This window comes from Ambystoma mexicanum, chromosome 2q (assembly GCF_040938575.1).
Source record: "Ambystoma mexicanum isolate Mex_15411 chromosome 2q, UKY_AmexF1_1, whole genome shotgun sequence".
NCBI lineage: Eukaryota > Metazoa > Chordata > Amphibia > Caudata > Ambystomatidae > Ambystoma > Ambystoma mexicanum.
Window position 1 is genome coordinate 1,347,942,908 of NC_090924.1, and position 24,588 is coordinate 1,347,967,495.

Consider the following 24,588-nt stretch of genomic DNA (forward strand, 5'->3'; position numbering starts at 1 on the left):
TATCTATTGGATTTTTTCATGCGCCTCAACAAAACCCACAAACTGTTGCTTTTTACCTACTTTTGTTTACATAAAGTGTGGTCAAAATGATTTTAACCCAATATTTGAAAAAAGATTTTGGGGGTGGTTCGGGCTCACTCACTACACTCGGTCGCTCCCTCCTATTCGGGGAACACTCCAATTAAATAATTAATCATCCACCACTGGATAGAGGGTTATTGGTTAGCCTTGCATGTGCTCTGGCCTCACCACATTTTGCTTTATCGCACATTTCCAGTACCATCCAATAGGCAGCAGTAGCCCCAAATATTGGGCCTTTTGATTGCTATATTGTACAATTTAAAAAATAAAGAAAAGTACTTATGCACCCATTGGCTCCAGGGTAAAGCGCATTCCCCTCCTGCAGATATGAAGTACAGAAAATAAGGTGCTTTTGTATGACAACACCACCACATTCAAAATAGCCACTATTCAACACTCTTTGTCATAGCATACGACAAACCACATCACACAATAAAATGAATGCTTCGCCGAGATTCCCTTATCAAAAGACAAGCATATATTTATAGTGTACAATAATTTTACATTTGAAAAAACAAATACAAAAGAAGTTACAACACACTTCATGACAGCATATTTCATGGAAAAGGCACTTTTGGTTCATAAAGTAGTCTACAAAAAAGCTGGATGATTTGGGCCCTTGCAAGATAAAGGGACCAACACAGTGAAGTAGTTTTAATTATTAATTACAATGCTTCTTTACATAGTTTCAGCCATTACCAAAATAGCAGAATTAAGAATATGAGTTTGTACATGCTTAAATTGATTCAAAGAAAGATGGAAAAAAGCCGCTAGGCCACACATTTAGTTGTAGAAATAAATGTATATTTTGCATAGAGGGTTTAAACAACAGCGTGACAAAGGAAACGTGTGCCTTCGGACCTTCATTTACAAACAGCAGTAAACAGACTCGGATTACAAATTAAATTCAGCTAAAAAAATAAAAAATAAAAAAAAAAACCAGCACACAGAATTCAGGGAAAGTGATGGGCAATTTTGAAAATACAAAATCACTAATAAAAAAGTTGTTCCTTTTTTCAAGAGGCTCTGCGGTGTGAATTTTCGCTCACATGCAGTAGTGTAAGTGGGTTGGTTGAGAATTCGAGTGGGTAGCATGGCACAAAATAAAGCGTGTTGTGCGTGGGTTAAAGGTAGCAGGCAGCCTAGGCAAGGGCAACCAGCCCCAAACAATACTAAGACTTGCAAGGGGTTGGTAGGAAACATCCTACTTTGTTGCACTCTGACGGCCTTGTTTGCATCCAGTCTGGGATGGCGGCTGCATGGCGTGAATGCAAAGGTCATTCCCACAGCAAACCCAATGTACAATAGGTTATAGAAATCCACTGGTGGTTTTCCGTTAATAAATCTGTTTTACCTGGTAACTTAGTCTACTGCATTGGTGTGCAATCTACAGACCTATAGCTATTTTTAATATCTGACTGCCATAATTTCTCACCACGAAATATACTGGGTTGGGCTGATGGGGAAACATCCGGATAGCCAAAAAACCCTGTAACTCAGGCTATATTTTTTGCATAGTTGTAATCCAGAGGTATGAAGACCAACAGTGAAGAGTATTTGTTTTAAGCAAAATTCACGGGATCTTCAGAGTAAATAACAAGGTTGTGTAGAGAAAGAAGACAAGAAAGGGCAACGCAACCTCACCGAAAACTATACATGCACGGGATGAGTTCCCTCTATGAAATGGCCCCGGCCGGCAGGGCTAAGCCTCAACAACATAGTTTAATTTAGTTGCCTTTAGTTTAGGACATGTCCCAGAATCCACCTCAGATGAACACGAAGGTCACCGAAACTGAAGCTCTTACTTTGGGAAGAGACCAGAGTTTAGTGACTTAAAATACCATGCGATTTTCAAAAGTTGACTAGTGGTCTAGCAGATGTGTGGGAACAAGAACCAAGGAGATCCTACTCAACACTTCTTCCTAGAAGACACACAATGAGATCAGCACTTGGCCAAATGGCTGGGGGCGGACTTCAGTTAAAGGTGCCCCACAAGGAATTAAGGTTCATTTCAATTAACACCAAAAGAGAATGAATTACATTTGTTGAGCCACAATTAATCAATAAAAGGTGAGAATGAGGGGCGTGGGACTCTTTTCCTAATCTCAGCTTAATATCAATTCTGATCTTACATGAAAATGTACCTTGGTCCCGTCTATCCTATACTTCAGGAAGGACCAGAAGACCCTACTCTTCAAAGAACATCTTGGCAATTAATGATCACTCCACTCAACTGTAATTCTCCCCTGTACATCCAGCTCCTCTACTACGCTCACAGGCTTACTCAGAAACCTTCTGGGTATATCCCATATGTACATCGCTCCATTGGTTCCAAGTAAGGTCCTATATATGCATGCCCCATACGACCAGATGCCTAAGGCTGCCACGCCACCGCCCACTTGCCGTTGAGCCATCCAAGTACAAGCTGTGTATGCAAAGATCAACCGCCTGAAACGCATTCACCTCAGACTCGCTGGCAAGGTCACACTGTTTCAAAAAAGCCCCCAAGATCCATCCCCTTAATGACTTGGGTAGCCTTGGAGAAACCAAATGGTGCCTGGAAATCTTTTATTAACATGGCCTTCTGGACTATCCCATAACCCTCAACTTCTTCCCCTCCTCATCATCATCATCATCTGCAAGTGTCTTGAAGTTTCGAAAAACCTGCTATAAAAAAACAACATATAGAATAAACATATTGTCTTACAGTAGGAGACTGCAACTAAAAAGTGGAGATACTAAAATAAAACTATGGTTTATTCAGTTTCATGATGTATTACCCCCAGTCCAGTTTTGCCCAGGCCTGATTTCAACAATGCAGCAAAGCAGCCTACTTCTCTGCAGCTCCCCCATGGGTCTTTCAGTGCAAGGGACACACCGCTGCAAAGCTCTGCTGATCATAATGTTGACAGGCAAACTAATACGACATTCATGGCGTCAGCCCACCCCCCCCCACCTCCTTCGTAGAAACGAGAGTAAAACGTCATTTATGGTGACTGCCCCTCTCCCATCTCTAACCAGCAAATGCGAGAGACGCTATTCACTAAGACAACCTTACCGACCTTATCCTGGAACAAAAGAGGAAGAGAAGAATCTGCAAGCTCAAGAAGATATGAACATGATGTAACTGAAGATGACGAGAGCAAGTGACATCACTGCCAAGCTGACAAACGTAGACGCACTAGACATGAAGCACATATGCATTCACCAAGAAAAAACGCAGACATTAGGTCAAACTTACATGAAGAATATTACCTACATCATATAGACACTAGTAAAAATCTATGTACACGCTGAAACGCAAAATAAACTAAGTACATATAAAACTTGCTAAACGTAGAAACGAGACAGTAATGAGTGGCCATTTAGGAGAAAATGGATGGCGAAAACACATATGAGTGAATGGGAAGCCTGGAAGCAGTAGGAAGATTTGACTGACTGAAATTAGCTAAAATACAGACCTGTGCGGACCAGACATTAGCTGCACAGCCCTTTCCAAGGTTACTGCAAAAAGGGAAGAGAAAAGAAGATAATAAATCTGAAGCTTTAAGCATATTCTGCTTAGATTGGGTAAAAGAATAAACAGCCTTTCAATGCCAGGTGCCCGTTAATTAGAAGCATATTATTGCATGAAGAATAGCTTGAACAAGTTTGCAGTGGCCAGAGCGAGAATGGCACCTGCATTAATATGAGCTAAAATCCTAATAAAAGTCAAGCAGAATAATCCAAAACGGTCTCCTCATAAGTGACCTATAATTGAAGAACAGTGTCTATTCATGAACTTTTGACAATGAAAGGCACCTGCCCTCACTCCCTACAGATTCTAGAAAGAGAGACACTAGACAAGTACAAAGGTACATACCATGGTATCTGGCCTAAGAAATCAGGGATGGTGTCTTATTCAAGTAAAAGAAGCAGTTCCTTGATGTCACTCCTCCTACCACTATTTTGGCTCATGTGCTGATGACCAAAGCCAAGCAATCACAGCTCTCAAAATGATGCTGCCACGTGACTGTTGCAGTAGCCAATTACCTGTTGCAAAGATGATGTTTTTCTTACCTGTATCAATATAGGGATGGTCCACGGGGTGGCCATTAGATATTCCTGACCAATGAAAATACTAATCCCTATGTATCCTATATATAGACGATTCCCCTAACCAATCCTCAGACTGTAGGTTTTTGGAACGAAGATTGCAGTGTAACGTCAGTGTGACGTATTTTTGGCTTATAACCTACTATCCCCCATTGTAGAGAACGCAAAGCATTGGACACTGGAGTGCTTTTCTGCCCTCCCTGTTTTTGTCCCTGCTTTATATGGATTGTTAATAAAACAGGCATTTGCCATTTATCTCGACTATTTCCCTTATTGGGTGCAGGAATCCCTGCCCTGTCCGTTTTGCTAGCGCTGGGACTTTCCAGCGTCTGTTTACAATAACATGGCGCAAGTCCCCATGTGAGTGTGGGGGAGACTCACGCAACCCGGATTTCCTCTGCTTCTGTGAGCAGGGATCATGTAACTGCCTAGCATCTATTCCCATCTCTCTCCTCCTTACCGGTACCTGCTGATGCGGTCTCACCACACGCACTTCCTGCTCTCGCCCCATTCATGAGTGAATATTGCATGGGTTAATATTTGTGCAAGAACAGGGTTAAGAAGCCGTTCCACTACACAGATGCAATGCCTGAGCTATGCAGTAATATACATGAAGGCTGAAAACTCAACAAGAAGGGTTAGCGAGAGGCCATCAAGAATCTGTCCTGCAGGACTGGTCAATATCGCTTCACGAATGGCCCACAAACAAGAACAGACTAGATGTATAGTAACAAGAAAAAAAACAAGTAATTCTTCATAATCACCTGAATGCAAACTATACAAGCATAAAACACGTTGTAAATACTTTAGCACCAGAAAGGGGATGAATGACCTGGGGGCGGGTAAACAAGAGATTTGCTAATAGGAAAGATCCTCTTGTACCAGAAACCACGACTTTGCTCCTTGTACAATAAGTACAGCAGTTTGAAATCTGCAGTGGAAGAGGAAGTTTGAAAGAAAGTAGTTGCTTTGTAAATTTAAAAAAGGCCATAAACTATAAACAAATGTTTCCATTTAGATTTGGAGAAATATTATCCTATGGATTTATTTGCCCTTTTACACAGGCGCTTCGACAACTCCTAGAGTGCAAAGGTGATGCATCTGTCATGTTGGCTATGTATGCCACAATAAAATGCAAACTTGATGCATTAAAGGACACTCCATCTCAATACATTTTAGCTACATTTTGTATTACGTGAACTTTTTAAAATGTTATTCCTACAAAAGCCCACGCAGCCATTCCTTTTGCCTCCAAATCGTTCACCTGTTCTTTTTACCTGCATTTCACATTTTTCAGCGCCAAATTCCTGCCTCAATCCTTATGTATATTTTAATTATAACACACATTTATGTTTAGTTTTACGCATACAAAAACGTGCAAACTTTCTGAGGCATGTACCTGCATTGAGATGGTTTTACCCTAAGTTGTATTTTAGTGAGGGAAAAAAAAAAAGAATGGGTCGGATGGCAGTCTCCTCTTAGGATTACTGAACACAATGTAAGCTTGAGAAATAAACCACAATTCTCTTTTCTTAAACAAGGTTTTCATTTTCTTTGGAAGCTTATTTCTATTTATTTTGTGCTTGAACTTAAGGTTTCAACGTTTTGTAAAAGGGTTTCTTAAAGGAATAGTCCAGTAAAAAAAATGTATTTAAAAAAATAGATAGGCAATATAAAAAAAAAAAAAAAAAAGAATACTAGCACTATTTTTTTTTAAACTTCCTATGGAAAATTTTGAGCTATTCAAGCTCAAAATTTGCAAAAGCAAGCACATGGGCGCATCCATTTTGTGAAATGGATGCCCGCCCGTGCTGGCTTTTGCTTTTGCGGCACTAATGAAGGAAAAGCCAGCCAGCTGTAGTAAACAAAAGCTACCGCTGGGTGGCTTTTCCTTCATTGGTGCCGGGACTCGGAGGACGCGGACCGGAGACCAGAGCAGGAAAGCTGCAGCTGAATCTCGGTAAGTGCTATTTATTTATTTTTTAAAATAAGCACTAGCTGCGTTTTTTTTCCTACGTTTTCCGGGCTGGAGGAGCCTGGAAAACTTAGAAATAAAACCGCAGCTTTAAAAACGTTGTATTTATGTTTGCGGTCGCTTTTGAAGCGACCACAAACATAAATACAACGCTGTGTTTGAAAACGCTGCTGTTTTTCTTTCCAAGTTTCTCAGGCTCCTCCGGCTGCGTTGTGTTTATGCCTGCTGTGGCTATCACTTTGGGTCTTCGGTGAAAGCCAAGGCAGGCAGAAACACAACACGGTTGTGTTTACATGGCGCTGTGTTTCTCCCTACAGCTGATTTCCCATTTGGGGCTCTCGGGCTCCCGACGGGGGGCCCGAGAGCCCCAAATGGGAAATGCTAAATGCTGCAGTGTTTCTGCCTAAATCTGATTTCCCATTTGGGGCTCTCGGGCTCTCCACGGGGGGCCCGAGAGCCCCAAATGGGAAATGCTAAATGCTGCAGTGTTTCTGCATAAATCTGCCTTCCCATTTGGGGCTCTCGGGCCCCCCGTGGGGAGCCCGAGAGCCCCAAATGGGAAAGCAGATTTAGGCAAAAACACAACCGTGTTGTGTTTCTGCCTGCCTTGGCTTTCACTTTGGGTCTCCGGAGTGATAGCCACAGCAGGCATAAACACAACACGGTAGATTTTAGCAATAATGGGTATTATGTCCAATGTTCATTAAAATATGTATTTTCTAAATATAAGTAGCAGTATTTAAGTTTTATTTGGTCACTAGCAAAAGTACTCATTATCCGAACGGGTTCTGTAGACAGACATAGCACTCATCCATTGTTGAAAATCAATGATCTTTTAGGTGACTTACAAATGATGTGCTTTGCACCTTGAAGTAAACTGCCCTGAGAATGGGCACGTGTGGCTGGCTGACATACCCCGGAGCAGACGTTCGGGGGGGAGGAGAGAGTTGGTGTGCTCCTGCATACTGGGACTTTGTGCTCTCTCACCCTGGCGTGGTGCAGTTCATTGCGATGCAAATATCTCGAAAACCACGCATCCTAGTGCCTTGAAACTTGTTTTTTGTGTCAGGACCGGTCCTTGTACGACCACATTGATGTTTCGCGGATTTCAGGCAACCGTCTCATGTGAGAGAGAAGGTGGTGAAATCTGGGGTGGGGTGTCCTAATGTCATGTACCCAGGTAACTAAGTAAAATGTGTTGCAGATGCGCGAAACGGTGTGGAATGGTATAAGGAACAACGCTCCGCCAAGTCACAAACCCACACATTTTGACTTTTATTCATATAGATGGCAATACGCTTTTTGCTCTAACTTTCATCTTGCACCACGCATTGCCTCTCAGAGAAAACGAACACATTGGTGGATGGGGATCCTGGGTCACCCCACACGTCAGCAGGTGTTGGGAAGACACGCTCGTGGCAAAACACTGGCCTTAATCATGATCGTTTCTTCCCTGCCTGTTCAAAGTCTAGCATTGCAAATTCTATTTTAACGCTGGGGCAGGAAGGCTGCATTTTCTTGGGTTACACCCCCCTGAAAATTGTAAATGCACGGAAGGACGGACCAGTGTATTCATCCAATAAGTTTTCCCCGCTGCTGGAATGTCGTCTCAGCTCAACCGAACGTTCCACAATGGGCGATACCGCTAGCGAGCAGAACCTAATGTGATTCTCTAAATTGAATTGTCCATTAGATAACAATTTTAAAAGAATCTGCTTTTATTAAGGTTTTAAAGCGAAATTATAATAATGTTCGCATTATTAGGAAATATGAGATCAAGTAAAGCAGCAAGCCAGACTAAAGAAAGAAAATGTATGTTTCTAGAAATATAAGGAGAGAACAAATCATTACCTATGAAAAGCAGAGACATGCTATAACCATGCATAAAGTGATTTATTTAGAACTTTGCATGGGTTTTTGTAAAGAAATATTAAGTTTTCCTAAAAATGCTGATAGTTTTTAGACAATTTACAATCGTTTGTTTTTATAAACATGAAGTATGGACGTAAATGCAGGAGCCTTATAAAAGTAGGAATTATTTGAAGGTTACGGGGATATCAATTCCCTCATGGGATTTGCTGTCATTTATCAATTTCGAATATTGAATATATTTTAGGTAGCCAACCTTCTTCACACGAGACCAACTGGTAAAGAGTAGGCGATCGGCCATAAGCAGTAATGAAATCGACATCATATGTACTTAAACCTCGCGTTGCAATGCTCCCCTCTGCCCCCCATTACTGTATGCCACGACATGTTAGGATTGGCGGGTGCTTTGGGCAACAATCATTTGAGGGACTGGAAATCATTTCATGTTTTGCCTCAGTATCGACCGTAGACTAGCGTCTTACATCTTGACACATTACCTTACATTACATTCTTTAAGTAATGTAATTCAAGATGATTGCTTATGCTTTTCAAATATCTTTATACAAACGTTGGGAATGTAAATACGAAGACAGCCTTGCGCATGGGCTTTGTATCAGTTTTCATTCCCATTCCTTTACTTTTAGTACAGCGATTTCTAGAGCTAATCCATCATGTAATATCAAATTTGTGCTAGTAAAGTTAGTCATTTATTTTGCGCATGTGTTTCACCTCACAAGTCAGCAAAACTACAATCCGAATTATGTATAAACAGTTCAACTGCTGCGTGGCATTTATGACTAATTCAAACAGTCTCGACTTTGTATTCAATGGCACTTTCTATTTCAGCTCTCGTACTTCTCATGGGCAGAAATAAACTACGAGGGCCAGAATGCAAAGTGCTGATAGTTAAAAAATGTTTTTAAAAATGCAGGATCCGCTTAAGGTGCCAATGATGACATTGCTCCACGTGGCTTCTATCGCTATATTTTATGTTGTACCATTTCAGGCCTTGGAAGTCTGCATTAGTCGAAAATTCAGAAATGCAAGTTAATAAAATATCTACAATGTGTCCTTGATGTGGTCCTGAACAAACAAAAGCAACAGGTTCTCATGTATTTAGGGCTGGTCAGGGGAAGATGCTCTCAGTTGTTCACTCTCAGCTGCTTCACCGTGCTGATTTTCTTCCGGTTGCTTTGTTGTCTTATTATAGGACAGTGGTCGGACTCCTCGTCTCAAGAGACAGCCAAAATCAACCAGAAAAACAATACTGGCCAAAATACCAAAGACCTACACAAAGGGGAAGAAAGACAGAAAAGGTTCATGAACAGGTTTTGCACATATCCCCTAGATGACAGATATTCCGTTTCAACAGTCATGGACACCATTTACTAGCACTAGCCTAACTAGGCAAAATGACAGCGATGATAACATAAGCCATGCCACCCAATGACTGTTTACAACAGAAATTGCAGCAGTTCTTACATGAGGAGCTTCTGAAATACAAGGTGCTCTGCCTAGAACATGATGGTGGCCTAGAGGAACACAACGTGAGGGATCTAGTTCAGAGAGGGTCGCGGAGGCCAGGGTGTAGGTGGGCATGGAGCTGTGAACATGCATTAGGGACAGCACCAGAGGGCAGACTGACTGCATGGTCGATTTTACAGATTTACATTGTGCAAGGAAAGAGGTAAAGGTAGAGATACGCTCGCATAAATGGTTCGCTCATTGTTTCAATATGTTATGGTTCATTTATATGTTGGATCACTTGTTTTTTTGTTTTTGGTTTCTTACAAAAAAACCTTTACAAAAAATAGCATTTACAATAACATTTTCCATTACATCTTTTAAGACATGTGAAGAGTTAAAATATATATAATCTTCCATTTAAAAAAAAAACCTCAAATTTGTTCTCCAATATTTGGTTTGTTTCATTTCGTTAAAAGCATTCATTTTATAGTACAGGATTGTTATTTGTTACACACCCTACAGAGTTTACTATGACTTTAAAAGAACTAGTGTCCATTAGACCGCATACTATAGACAAGAATCATACAACCGCCATTTTTAGAGATACCAATTTTCTGTGGAGCACATTCCACCAAATTACCTCTGGAAAAACTAAATCTGCATTAGCCACAAATTTACCAAAGTATTCAAGTCTTTTTGCAGATAGAGACTCACATTCCAAAAGCAAATGTCTGATGGTTTCCTTAACAGTTTTACTCTTGCAAAACCGACACGGCACATGCCCCCCCCCCCCCAAACCCACCTGTGCGACCTCTAATCTCAATAATTTCTCCTGTTTGCAGCACATTAAAACGAAAGCTCAATGGCGTATCCGCACCCTCTGTCTGGGAATCTAATCAGGTATAGTTCCAAGGTTCCCTGACACTTCCAGTTTGATATTAATTACCTGTATAACGCTGCATTAGATACTTTCTGCATTGTTTCAGCCCAATCAAAATGCTGCAACAAGAATATCACTTTCTTTGGGTTTGAGACCAAAAGTTCAATGTTCACTTCAGTTTTATCTAATGTCTTTCCACAGCCTTCTTGCATTGATGAACTAGAAGTTACTCACCGTTGTGACTAGTACTTAGTCCCATTTCCTCCATGCAGCATCAGCGTCCATTCCGAGGGAGGGGAGACAGAACCTTTTTCACCAGTAAAAAACCTTCCCCTTTAAATTTGTAGGCGCGGCTCTGGGAGCATGCGCTGCCCTGACTCCACCCTCCAGTGCCACACCTCAGTCCCCATAGACGCGTCAACAATAGATTAATATTGCTTATGACACCAGTTTTATTAGGGGGATGATGGTGGGACGTATGGAGGAAAGGGGACTAAGGTTAGTCACTACGGTGAGTATATTAGAATTACTCTTATGTCCCGTCCCCTTTCCTACATACTGCATTGGCGATTACAACTGAATGTAGCCCCAGGGTGGAGTGGAGTCCCTCATTAAGCAAATAGGTTTCTAAGAACTGCCTGGTCGAAAGCAGCATCTGACCTAGAGCCAGCATCAAAACAGTAATGGTTGCAGAAAGCCGAAGGGGTAGCCCAGGTGGTCGCCCTGCTTATGACCTGCCAGGGACATGTCGCTGGAAGCTAATGCCTTCTGACTGCATGGGCATGCATGTTGGCCGGCGGTGGCTTATGCTGCCCCTCGTAAGCTTCTTTGAGGGCTGAGACCATCCACCGGGCTATGGAGGCCTTGGATGCACGATAACCCGGTCTTGAACCTCCGAAGGTTATAAATAGAGCGTCCGACTTGCGGAAGCCCTTGGTCCTGTCCAAGTAGAATTCTAGTGCACGCTTGACACCAAGGTAGTGCAGGACTCCCTGTGCCTCGTCCTTAGGATCAGAGAAGAATGTAGGCACCACTATATCCACGTTTAGGTGGAACACAGTCGGCACCTTAGGCAGAAATGCTGGGTGTGTCCGGAGGGCCACCTTGTTCTTGTGGAATGTAGTGTATGTTTCCGAGGCGACCAGCGCCTGGATTTCGCTGATTCTGCGAGCCGAAGTGAGGCAGACTAACAAGGCCGTCTTAATGGTGACCAGCCTGATGTCCGCAGACGCCATTGGTTCGAATGGTTTGTGCGGTTGCCAGACATTTGGTCGAAAAAAATTGGTCGACCAGACAAATGGTCGAACCAATTTGGTCGAATTTTTTTTTTTTATTTTAACCCTTTTTTTTATTTTTTTGGGGGGTCCCCCCAACCCCCTTTTTTCTCTAAAAAACCCTTTTTTTACTAAACGAAAACCCGAAAAATAAATATATAAATAAAAAAAAAAATTAGACCATTTGGTTTTCGACCAAATTGCGTCGACCAAATTGCAGTCGACCAGTTTTTTTTCGACCAATTGACTGGACACCGGTTTGTGCGCCAGGACTATGTTGAGATCCCACACGGGGTGATGGGTGGGTAGAGCCTGGCGAGATACGTCAAATGTCTCTTAACAATTGGTTTGTAAGAGGAAAACCTCTCCTCCTCCGAGTTTCTGTACGCCCCAGTGGCTGCCAGGTAGGTGCGGCAAGTGTCCACCTGCACCCCTAAATGGGCGAGATGCGCCGAAATAAAGAGCACGTTGTCCAGGGAACATGCCAGGGGGGTCGATGTCCTTAGAGTCTACCCAGTGACAGAACATGGTGCACTTGCTCTTATACTGGGCCCTGGTAGATTTTCTTCTGGTGCCCTGTATGATCTCTAGATTAGCCTGAGAGAGGCTGAGATGTCCTAGCGTGACCTGTTCAGGAACCACGCTGTGAGGGCTAGTTTCTCTGGTGCAGGGTGGATGACCCTGCTCCCCTGCTGCGCCAGAAGATGTGCTGGGCCTAAAGGCAGGCGGACGGGGGGCCTCTCCGAGAGGCTGAGCAGCTCCAAAAACCATGGCCTGGCTGGCCACCATGGAGCAATTAGGATGACGTGGAGGAAGCCAGACTTCTTGATCTTGCATATCACCCTGTGAATCAGAGGAGTGGGGGGGAAAGGTGTATGCTGTCCTTCCGTCCCACCTGATCTGAAACGCATCGCCCAGGGAGCCCGAGCCCCGGCCCTACCAGGAGGGAAACAGATGGCACTTCCTGTTGCCCCTGGAGGCAAAGAGATCCACCCGAGGGTGACCCCAATTGTGAAATATATCCTGCAGGACTATGTCGTTCAACTGCCACTCTTAGTTGTCTGCTCCCAGTCTGCTCAGCCTGTCTTCCTCCAGGTTGGGTTCCCCCGGCAGGTGGACCGCTGTGAGGTAGATGTTGTCCAGGGACCAGCCTACACCGTGGCGGTGGGGGGGGGGCTTGGGTCTGGTGCCTCCCTGCTTGTTGACATAGAACATGCTGGTTGAGTGGTCTGTCTGAATGAGGACAACCTTGCCCTCTATAACCGGAAGGAAGGCACTGAGCGCCAGCCAGATGGCCTTCAATTCCAGCTAATTGATGTGGGTCTCCTGCTCTTGCCGGGTCCAGGTGCCATGGATGCAGTGGTTGTCGAGAGTGGCCCCCCCAACCCTCGAGAGAGGAGTCCATGGTGATGGTGACCTGTGGAGTAGGCTGCCGGAAGGGCTTGCCCGTCCTCAGGTTGCAGTACCTGGACCACCATGTGAGGTCTGGGTGAAGCGACAGAGGAATGTTGATCATCTCTGACTGATGGCCCCGTTCCTGGTTCCAAGATGCTGCAACGTGCAGCGGTATCCTCCTCATCCAGAGTCTTGTGTGGGGGACGGCCAAGAGGACTGCTGCCATGAGACCGAGTAGGTGTTGGTACCACCAGGCCAAGGTCACTTCTTTGCTTAGGAAGTGCGCTGTGGCCCTCAGGATGGCCGTGATCTTGTCCTCCGAGGGAAAAACATTCTCGGAGCACGTGTCCCAAATGAGGCCCACGGTCAGTCTCTGCGTGGGCTGCAGCTGCGACTTCTTGAGGTTGAGTGAAAAACCCAGCTTGTGCAGGGTGTTCATAAGAGCGTGGGAAGTATGGTGCATTGCTTCCAGAGATGTGGCCCCGACAAGCCAGTTGTCGAGGTACGGGTAGATGTGGTGGCCCTGCGACCTGAGGAGGGCCGCCACAGTGTTCATCAGCCTGGTAAAGACTCTGGGGGCCGAGTTGAGGAGGAAAGGAAGTACCTTGTATTGGAAATGGTAGCCCACGATCCTGAATCATAAAAAGGAACAATGAGGCTGCCATGTCAGGACGTGTAGGTACGCGTCCTTCAGATCCAGGGAGCACATCCAATCTCCCTTGCGTAAAGTCTCCACTATCAAAGCGGGAGTAACCATCTTGAATGTTTGTAGAGGTAGGGAGAGGTTGAGGGTGGAAAGCTCCAGCACAACTCTCAGGCCCGCCTGGTTTTTCTTTTAAATGGTGAAAATCCTGGAGTAAAAGCCCAAGCCTCGCTGGGAGGCTGGGACTTCCTCCACTGCCTGGATCTCGACGAGCGACCGGACCTCCGCCAAAAAAAGAGTTGCTGTCCCAACCTGTGGGAGTGGAGGGGAGGAGGGAGGAGAGGCTGGGATAGGGCGGCGGTGCCCCGTGGAGACTACCAAGAGGATTCAGGGGTCCACAAATTTCTGGTGCCAGAAAGGTGCATGAAGAGCAAGCCTGCCCCCATCGGAGACACATGGACCCGGCGGGAGTGTATCATGCCTTCTTTCCTTCTGAGGCTGTTGCGGAGGAGGGGGACTGGAAAAAACCCTTACTCCCGCCCCTTCCCCCACCCCTTTTTGTTGTTTGCGCCACTGCTGGGACGGCGAATGGTCAGGCTGCCTGGACCTCCGTTCTTGGAAGCAGCGGAACCTTACATACGTACGTCCCTTCTCAGAGCGCTGCTGTGACTGGGTGTACGTTTTGGGCGTGGTCATTGTTAGAATGGATAAAGACCTGTCCGTTTGTGAGCTGTTTTTCTTTTTGTCCAGCTCCTCATCAGTTAGAGTGAAAGAGGTCACCCCCTTCGAATGGAAGATCTAATGTGCGTTCCTGGACGTCCGGGTTGAATTTCATAGCACAGAGCCAGGCTGTTCTTCTGATGTCCATGGCAATACAGATGGCACGGCCCGAGGTGTCGATATGGGCCACAGGCCCCCACGATGACCTGCGCCCCAATCTTGACCTCTGCCGATCCCGCCTTGAATCTGGATTGGCTTTGCGCCAGAAGCTCTGGGAGGAAATCCTCAATTTCCTGCCAGAGCCTCTGGTTAAAGGCGGCCAGCATGGCATCCGTGTTGGTTTGACGCAGGTGCAAGGATGCGCTGGAATACAGCTTCTTCCCGTATGCCTCCAAGATTTTCTCCTCCTTGCCTAGCAGCGCCACAGAGGAGGAGGCGGAGGATGACTGAGGCTTGGAGTACAGTGTGGCGGAGGATGGGCCGATAGCAAGAGCGTATCCCCCTCCATCTGCCTATACTTGGTGTCCAGGCGTTTATTTACCGGCTGGGCTGAGTGGGGCTTGAGCCAACCCTTCTTGGCCAAGGAAGCTACATCCTTCTGCATTGGAATCCCCGTCCGGGCACGGGACGTAGCGTGAGGACTTCCACGAGGACCCCCCCCTCTGCTGGTTGCTCGACCTCAGGTTGAGGAAGGCCCAAATACTCTGCCAGACATTTGTGGAAGGCCTTGGCTGAAGATGGCGTGTTGGGGTCCTCCTCCTCATCTGTGTCCACCTGCAGGTCTGCAGGGTCTGGCACCGGAGGGGGTGGGTGCTAGGAGTTGAGGGCTGAGGTACAGGGACTGGAGCCCGAGGCTGCAGCGGGGGCTGGTACAGAACCGCCTGTGCAATCGGTTGGGGGGACGAGGCGGGCTGCTGAGGCTGAACAGAGACCAGAGGAGCCTGTACTGGGACCCGAGGCGCCGGGGCCATTGAAGGGAGCAAGTCTCTAATGGCGTCCTTGAGGATGACTCCCATCTGGGGAGACTTCATGAGCCCAAGGAACTTTTCAAAGAACCTGCCCTTGCAGGCTGGATTGGTGGTAGGCGATATTGACGGGGTAGCGGGCGGCTGCTGGAGCCGTTGCATGCCCTGCCCATACGGATGCAGCGGGAACCTGCCTTGCACAAAGGAAGGGAAAGCTGTAGGCCTCGTACCTGGTTGACACCAGTCCCATCTGGACACATGGTCCTCCACCTGCCTTCCTTGGAGCGGCATCGACCAGATGTCTGGATTTTCTGGCGCAGCAGCCATTTTTTCGAGCTACCTTCCATGTGCCTTTGTCGTGTTGCTCAGGTCACAGGGCCCGCCCCATAAGTGTGGCTCATGGGGCCTACTCTGTTCCTCGGGCCGAGGTCCGGTAGGTGTTTCGTGCTCAGTGGATCTGCCGGTAGAACTGCGTAAAGGCGCCCCCTAGGACATTCTGCCGGTACGAGGGTGCAGCCCCTCGGGTGAAGACCTGGTAAAAGAACCTTCCTGACCATCAGCAGCGTCACTGGGAGGATCTACTGACCCCTCCGCCTGTCGGCCGGTAGCTGATACAGCCTAAGTATTTGTGCTGGTACCAGGACCTGGGCAGTCCCTACCATGGGGGCGAGTCCTTGGGAAGGAGTCTCCCTTGTGGGGTGCACTGGAAAAGAGCGGCCCTACCTTGGACTTGGATCAATGATAGACAAAGTCCTTCAGGCCCTCTGGAGGTGATCTGTGGAACAGCTCCCTCCACCTGGCTAGTCTGTCCGTCAAAGACCTCGAGGAAAGCGCATTGCACGCGGTACAAGCTTACCAGCCGTGGTCAGGGCCAAGGCACCGTAGGCATAGGGCGTGGGGGTCTTTAGTCGGGAAGATGGACACCTGCTGAACCCTGTCTAAGTCGACATGCGCCGGGGAGGAGCGTGATGCCTCAGGACGGAGTACCTGAATGATAAAAAGACAAAAGACAAAGAAGAAGTATCCGCGCGTAGAATTACATGGCTGAAGCCAAACCCAGGAGCGCTGGCGAATTCAGCCCGTTCCCGTCGACACGGAAAAGGGGACTGAGGTGTGGCGCCGGAGGGCAGAGTCAGGGCAGCGCATGCTCCCAGGGCCGCACCTCCGCGCGCCTCTTAATTTAAAGGGGAAGAAGGTTTTTTTCTGGTGAAAAAGGTACAGTCTCCCATCCGTTGGAAGGGATGCCCATGCAGTATGGAGGAAAGGGGACAGGACATAGGAGTACAATTGTTACCAGTCACCTGAATCAACTTTCTGAAGAGTGCAATTTTTCTCCATTCAACTATACTTGACAATGACTGCAGCCCCAACTCATACCCGAGAGCTGCCAGGATCACTTGTTGCCTGTGTACAATGTGACTTTAAAAACTAAAAAGATGTTTGAACCAGTCAAACTTGTGGCATTCAATTTTTGCAGTTCGTGCGCACCACTGACTTGTGTTTACGAGCTTCACCTAGCACATATGAGCTTTTTTATGGCAGTGTTTAAATAAATGTATGTATATGGAAGGTGTTATATGCTGGGTTTCACATAGCGTATTTGTAATGCAACGAAGCACCTTAGAACAAGAGAATAGAGTAACTGGGTAGAACAACATGTTTCAGTTGAACTAAGAGTACAACTGAAAAGACATGGACAGAGGGAATACCAGAGGGTTTCAGGTGGTGGCTACAGGTTAGGGAGTGAAAGATATACCACATCTGGATTAATTTTTTGGTTTGGGGAATCCACAGATGTGCTCCTGTTGAACCAAATTCTGCTGGGTTCCACAAGCTCTTCTCCTTCCAACTCCATTTTTGAATCCCTGATCTGCATTAACGATTCCAGACCTGGCTACCTTCTGTTATGGGTGAGGAAGAGTGTACCTTATAATCTCTCCCTCTCAGAAGATCCTTAAGGCAACAAGAAATTAAGCGGCGCCCACATTTTTCCTACTTTTCTCTACACCAATCCCTCTCAGAGAAAACTAAAGAGGCACCGAGTCATTAAGCAACTCCACCTCCTTTTTTCTGTGGGTTTACTGGCTTTAGAAACCAACTCTGGGAAAAAAATATGCGTGCATCAGTTCAGGGGGCTAATGCACCTAGTGCAGACACGGAAATTATGAGATCAATCATGCACGTAGAAATGGTGGAATAATGACTCTGGTGTGCCCTCCACCCTGCGCCTTTCACCCGGTGCATATCACTTCCTGCCATATGAGTCCTAATCTAGCTTTCAAAAAACTAGTGGTACCTCTCTGATCAATGCCAGCTCCTCCCTCACTTACGGCCTTCATGCCCACTGGTTTCAGCCCCCTTTTTCTGTCAGACTGAGCTGATCCAAAAAATGGCCAACCACGTCTTGCACCCATACCAGACTCTGCAAGACCTTCTCTCAACTCACGAGGAACCTTGGTTTCATCCTGTGGTTTAACTTGCACACATGTCATGGTGGCCACTGACTGGACATTATCTTCACCTTCAACGTCCCACCTGGTGTGTCCATAGCGACCATGCATAGTGTGAGAAACCTGAAGGCGTCTCCCTAGCTAGTGCCCAGGATCTGTCATCCAGGTGGCGCTATTGGATCCAGTTCCTGGGGATGGACCAGTGAGGGAGGATCACCTGGATTGGGGGTCCTCTGGGACGACGGGCGAGACGCGGTAGCCCCCTTCTTCTTTCAACACCTTTTCCCCTTCCTACCACATAGGACATTCTAAAGCACTGACCCCCAACCCCTTTCCAACACGGACACTTTTGCATAATGGACTAACACCAGAGCCATTTACCTGACATGTCCCAATACAAGGTTCAGACACCCGACGGCCTTTGCCCTACCCCACAGGGATAAAAGGTAGAGCAAGAGAGCACATACGAGCAAGTCAGACCTCACGACGAGACAGCTATCCAGATCCGGCAGTTGAAGAGGAGGAGAAAGGCGGCAAATATCGAGAGGCTGATGAGGCCAGACACGACTTTGCCATTTTCGACAAAACCCTGCGAAACCTCTGCAGACTGAATCGTAAGACCGAGGACAATAGCCCAAATGTGCTGCAACAGATGCCACCGGTACACAGAGCGTGCCTATGCTGATAGGCAGCAGCAAGGGAGGCTCCCGCTAGTGTGGTACCAGCCTTGACTCAAGATACGAGAAGAAGCAAAGTGGTTCATCACAACCGGTGAGTTGAAGGGAGAACCGATAAGAACCGGGCTGTGGTGAATCAAAGTCTGAAAGTGGCAAAGTGAGAGAAGTTCAAAGAACTAAGATTGTAAAGGGGAGACCAGCTGCAGAAGGGGACCCGCACCACGTGGGTGCTGCTCTGAGAAACTCTGGTCGATTCCTGTCTGAGTGAAACTAAAGATTCTAGAAGGCTGTAGGAGGGCCGCCAACATAGGTTGAAGAGGTCATACAGGAGGTCACGCTAAATCCCTGTTCAGTCGAAAGCCTTTGACCCAAGAACTGAAGAGGAAGGGGAGTAAATCCTGCTTCATGAGAAAGCATGGGAAGTGAATCCCATAAACATTGAAAACAAGTGTGAGGTTGGCAAGAGTGAATCCAGAAGAGGGATGCTGATGAAGAGCGGGCAAAGTCTAAAGTCACAAGAAACTGTGTTGACAAGAGTGAACCCGGCCGGGGCATGTGCACTTGAACTGTTTAAGATATTAAGATTCGTGCAGCAATAAGTATTGCAAGACGAGAGGAAGGGAAGCACCCCTCGTCATTTGGGATTCGAGCCCGGCCGAGGAAGATCCAGGGTTGGAAAGCGGTCACCTTGAAGTATACCTGAAGCACAACTTTTATTTTGTTTTTTGAATATGTTAGACCCTCGAAGGTGAGACACTTCTAAAGTAAAAGAGACTTGGCCATCGAGGCTCCTGATCAACTGGAACAGAGCTGTCGACTTCTGCTGGGAAAGCTCGAGTGTGTGTTGTGCTCCAAGATACTACCTTTTCCCTTGCTTAAAACATGGGGAAGGGAGAGCCAAGCTACCGAATCCTGACATTATTTGTGAATACTTCTTTCTTTTCTTGAAAGCCATCCCACACCCCTTTGTGTATTAGTTGTAAGGTTTGGCAATAGGTTTCTTAGTGTAGGCCCTTTTTAATTTGACAACGTCACTAGGACTGCCTTATTTTCAATTGATGGTGGATTCTTGCTCCAATCTTAGATTTAGGTTTAGATTAGACATTTTCCAACCGGCATACAGTTTAATAAAGACCATTGCGCTGTGATCACTTGTGTGTGTCTTTACTGTTGCCACCATGAGTTGTAGCCAAGAAGGTCTGGTCTCAGCTGTCACCATTCCAGGACAGCAATGTTTTTTTCCATGAAGAGCCCATTCGAAAGGTGAAAAGAAGGGTACACCTTTTTCCTCTGTGCAACTAGCAGATGAGTCACACAGATCAGAGAATATTCCATGGACTATGTGGTAAGGGAAATAAAATAAAGACTGTGCATCGTCACCCAGTGTCTGTCATTCTTCAGACAGAACACCACCCGCCATGTTCCCCTCCGTTGTTCAGATCACCATCTCCTGCTCGATGGTCAAGCCGACCCGCCTTTACTCCACCAACCCAAAGTCTCAGGATACTCGACAGTCCTCACAATTTCTTAAAACAAGACCAAATTCAGATAAACCTTCATACCTCCCACTCGTGCCACCTTGTCTTTCACAGACCCTGCCCTCTGCAATCTCTAAATTGCGACAACCAGAAGACTCAGCATCCTTGCTCCTACCAAAGCGCACTTTGGCATAACCCCTCAAACAAGACAACAAATGGTATGATGAAGGACTTGCCATGATGGCTGGAGCACTGAGAATACTACAAAGTCTTCGTAGGAAGGCACGCTAACCAGAGCCCACTACCCCAACTACCACTATGCATTTGAAAGTTAAAGGAGCATCTACTTTCAGAACCGCATCATCTATAGTGAGACAAGACAGCTGAAGTATTTTAAAATGCATGCTGAACTTGGCAAACCATCTCACGCCAACTCTACTCTCCCTCCACCCCCCCCAAACATCCCTCCCGTCGCTCTGGCCTTAAAACCTGGTCTCGGTTTTCCAGGAAAAGGTTAAATAAGTGCACAACTGGGTCAAACAATACTCGCACATCATTCACCATTATTTACTGGTTCTATCACTGCCACGTTTTCCCAGCAGGACCTGCTGCACTCACTTTACCAGAACCACACCTTTGCTAAAGAAACCCTTAGCTGACCCTCCAACCTGGAAAAAGTCTGACCCATTAGCACTGCCTGCCTGAGGAAATTCCTAGAAAGGATCAGGGCTACAAAGCACATGTCACTGTGCAAGATCCATAAATTGGTACATGGCCAGCCACACTCGTTCCTGCACCCTGAAAGCCGGTCCCTTTTTTATGAGCAAGAAATTCCTTGACGCTCTGGACAAGAACATCCCCGTAACACTGATTCTTCTGAACTTTGTCGCGTTTGATACTATGAAACACACATTGCTCATTAACAGACTCACTCCACATATTAGCATCGCTGGCACGGCACTTAACATGGTCAATAAGTACCTTTAGGGATGCCCCTTGCTGGAATAAATGGGCGATTTGACCCCCCCCCCCAACAGCAGAAAACCTGTGGCCCACCAAAGCTCCATTATATTGCCTGGGCTCGGAATAGGATGAAATTCCTGAGGTAGAAAAGTCTGACCCTTATTTATTCGCATATGTATATGTGGGGGGGGTAATAAAAATGGATAGGTGTAAGGTGAGGAGGATATGGGGGGACTCCCCGAAATATATATGAAAAAATGGGGGGGAACCTGACTTTCGGTGGTCAGACTTTTCATCTCGGTCATTTCATGCAGATCCCCTGGGCTCTATAAGATATGCGAGTCCCACCACCAATCCGAGGAATTTACCATCCACTTTCAGATCTATGCTGATGACTCCCAAATCTGCTTGAAGACCTTACCTTGCCCAAAGATAGTTGTACGTGGATTGGATTCTAACCTTCTGCGACTTGATTTACCAGCCCTCAAGGGATCTTCTATCCACTTGGCAATGGGGGTGAGCGTGCAGTGGCAGGCGGCTTATCACAGCAGAGTGGATTTATTTTCCACCTGCATAACAATTTGGCTCCCGTCACCAACGCTGCAGAGAATTACAAGTGTACTGGGGACCATTACCAGACTAATCTAGATATCGGAATTGTCTTCCACCCAAGCACGAGTACCGTCTCGGGGTTCCTTAATGATCTTGTGTCTTATCATTCAAAGAAAAGCGTATGTTCCTTGGAATCCACTCTATAAAGGACCTTGCTTACCGCTGGGCACTATCCAGTCCCTGACAAGCTGTTCATTAATTCTGGCACTCGCTCAGCTCTCCCTGCATAAAGACTTTAGCTATTGGGTTTTCACTCTACTGTTCCGGCATCTTAACCATCTCCCTTTATCTCTGAACCAAGTTAGAGGAGCACCCATGGATCACCCTTTAAGTTTAGTTCCCATCACACTAATATGAAGGAAAGCCTCATAATTTGTGAACCATATCAGAGTCTGAATGTACACTATCCAACATAACGAAAACCTGCTCAGCATGTTCACTGGCTTGAGTAGTATATCCCATCTTACATCTTTTGGAATCCTTTGTGCACCTTTCGTGGCGACATCTGCACCACAGAGTACCACCCTGCCCTTCTAGGAAAAGTCCACCATAACTGTTTCAATGTTTGGAATATATAGTCACCATTTACTTTGATTGAGGGGTCTTCACTTACATAGAATAGAATTCCATATATTAATCTTCCCCTTCCATGAACCTTGAACTTCTTAAACTGCTCAAACTAGAAAAGTCTACAGTGACGCATTGGATTCTGCCCTGCAAAAGTACAAGGCTGAGTATAGGCTAAAATGCTCATTCGGCCCCACTGCTACAAACCAAGAGCCAACACAATCATAAAAGGTAGAACAGTCACAGTTAAGAGATAAACATCCTCCGTCTTTTATTGTAACTTGGGCCGAGGCAAGGCTATACTCTCAATAGGGGTGTGAATGTGATTCAGTAGCGACCCAAACTGCAAAGCATAACAGTCCAAAATAAAAGGAATGTCCAAGCAAGTTTCTATGAAAAATAGATATACTTTAATAAGACACACCATCTGCAAAATAATTAAAGATGAGAGAATAAGCAAAGATAACACAATGCAGAAATCTGGGTAATGAATCAGGGGTGCAAGGCAAGTGAAAACCACAAAGTGCATGTAAAAGGATACGTTTCTTGTAGATAAGAAGGGATTTAGTGACCTCACCAGTCTCTAAGACCCAAACTGGACCAAGGGGGCTGTTAATAGTATTTTTTAATGTTGCTTGGCGGATCGACAGTATTGCACCAGGCTTTTGGGTGCTTCTCCAGCAGTTCGAATTTGGTTTGACTTGGTCGCCCGCGTTGTTCCGGACTGGGAGCAGGCGTCGACGAATGTGTTGGGCTAAGTTTGTTGCAGTTCAAAGAAGTGGGGATCGTGAGGGCGAACCGCGTTGTTTCAGTAATGAAGTGGCTGATGATTGGATACGTGGTTTGAGTTGAACAGCTTGAGTGCAGTGTTCGAAGATTGCGATTCAAAATTACATCCAGGGTCTGGCCGACTGCTAAGGTAGGTCAGCAGTAAAGATGCTGGTGGTTCCAAAAGGCAGTTAGTAGACGGCTGGTGAAACGACAAGCTTCATATACGAGCGGGGGCACCATGCCTTAAATCAGAAATATCTTACCTTCAGAATTTACCCTGCCACCAGCCTGGGCTATTTATGATCATCATATTTTTGGCACAGAGATGCATAACCTGCAGGCAGAGACTGCGCTGCAGAGACCTGGCCGTCACTGCCTTTGTCAAAGGTGCACCTGTAACCTCTGAACCTGCTCTGTGGCACTGGTAGAGCAGGCGTTGCAGATCAGGATACTGATGCAGTAAGGCACAGACACACACTATGCTTTTGAAATGGAGTTTATGCCCGGGGAATCTGATCTGCAGATTATTCTTCCAGAGATGGGGTTACCTGCATCGTTTTATTAATTAATAAAAAAGCCAGGGCTTCACCAACCTTGCCAAATGGCAATCCTTCACACTTAACTAAACAATTTTAGCACCTATTTGGCCACTCGAGCATTATAATTTTAAGATACAGGAACTGTAACATACTGATTAATTTGAAGATGTCTGACAGATTCATTGTTTGATATATTTTGGACATAGCATACGCCCAATCAGCTCAGGCCATATGCTGGTACTTTTAGTTAAATCTGGGTCACTTTTGCTAAGACTTAAGTTAGTGGCTCTTCCTTAATAAGTATTTTTCTTGTAATAGAATTGCTTGCAGCTTGTTTTCACCGATGCACTCTATGTATGGACTATTGCTGTAATGTTATTTTGCTGAAATATAAATAGTAAATTGATCTCTGCCAATAAGATGACAACCAAAGATTTTTACCAACTAATTTCAGTGCATGACGCTGCTGGCCAAGCCTATTTCTAGTGCACTTCAATATGCTTGCTGTTTGCATCTCTTGTTCGTAAATCACACTATACGAAAGGAGTTTTCGTTCATAGTTACAGGTTTATATTGTGTTTTATCCATTTTTGATGGACATATTGATCTACTAACCATATTTCCATCCCATAAAAATCATGGGACAATTTTGAGACTTATAGATGTTTGTTTACATTTTCGGGGAAACCTATTTTCCATATATATTAAATCACCTTGTTATCACTTAGGTAATACACTTTTTGAGTTTTCAGAAACATCAGGATCTCTAACGAATAAGGATCTATAGGATAGTTAAATATGCGTTCGATGTTTAACGTGTCAACATTGTGACGTCATTGCGCCGCCGCATCAGAGGATGCGATGATGTCACTAGTCAAATAGCGGCCATTTTGTGATGCCGTTCTTTCACGGCTTGGGAGATTCGGAGACGGACGTTATACGAATACAAGGTAAGAGACCAGTTAGCTACTACCCCCTGTTAATATCAGAGGCAGCAGTCGATTTCTTTAGGCGCTTTACTCATACTGAGATATTTTTACATTGTTTACCCAGATACTTCGGCACGAGCGGCTAAACACCCTCCTGAATCTCGAGTCCTTTTTGCAAGGATTCCATCACAGATGCACAAGAGAGGAGGATATTTCCCACCCACTTGACAAATTAAGA

The 24,588-nt window shown here is 45.8% G+C and overlaps 1 protein-coding gene across 1 annotated transcript in view; it reads right to left on the reverse strand.

Moving 5' to 3' along the window:
* Positions 1-7,851: 7,851 nt before the first annotated feature.
* CMTM6 (CKLF like MARVEL transmembrane domain containing 6) overlaps positions 7,852-24,588 on the reverse strand; it is a 223,653-nt gene continuing 206,916 nt past the window's right edge. The window contains exon 4 of the mRNA XM_069648811.1: positions 7,852-9,307. Coding sequence (XP_069504912.1) covers positions 9,137-9,307 — 171 coding nt within the window. The 3' untranslated portion in view covers positions 7,852-9,136. The remainder of the gene's footprint in view (positions 9,308-24,588) is intronic.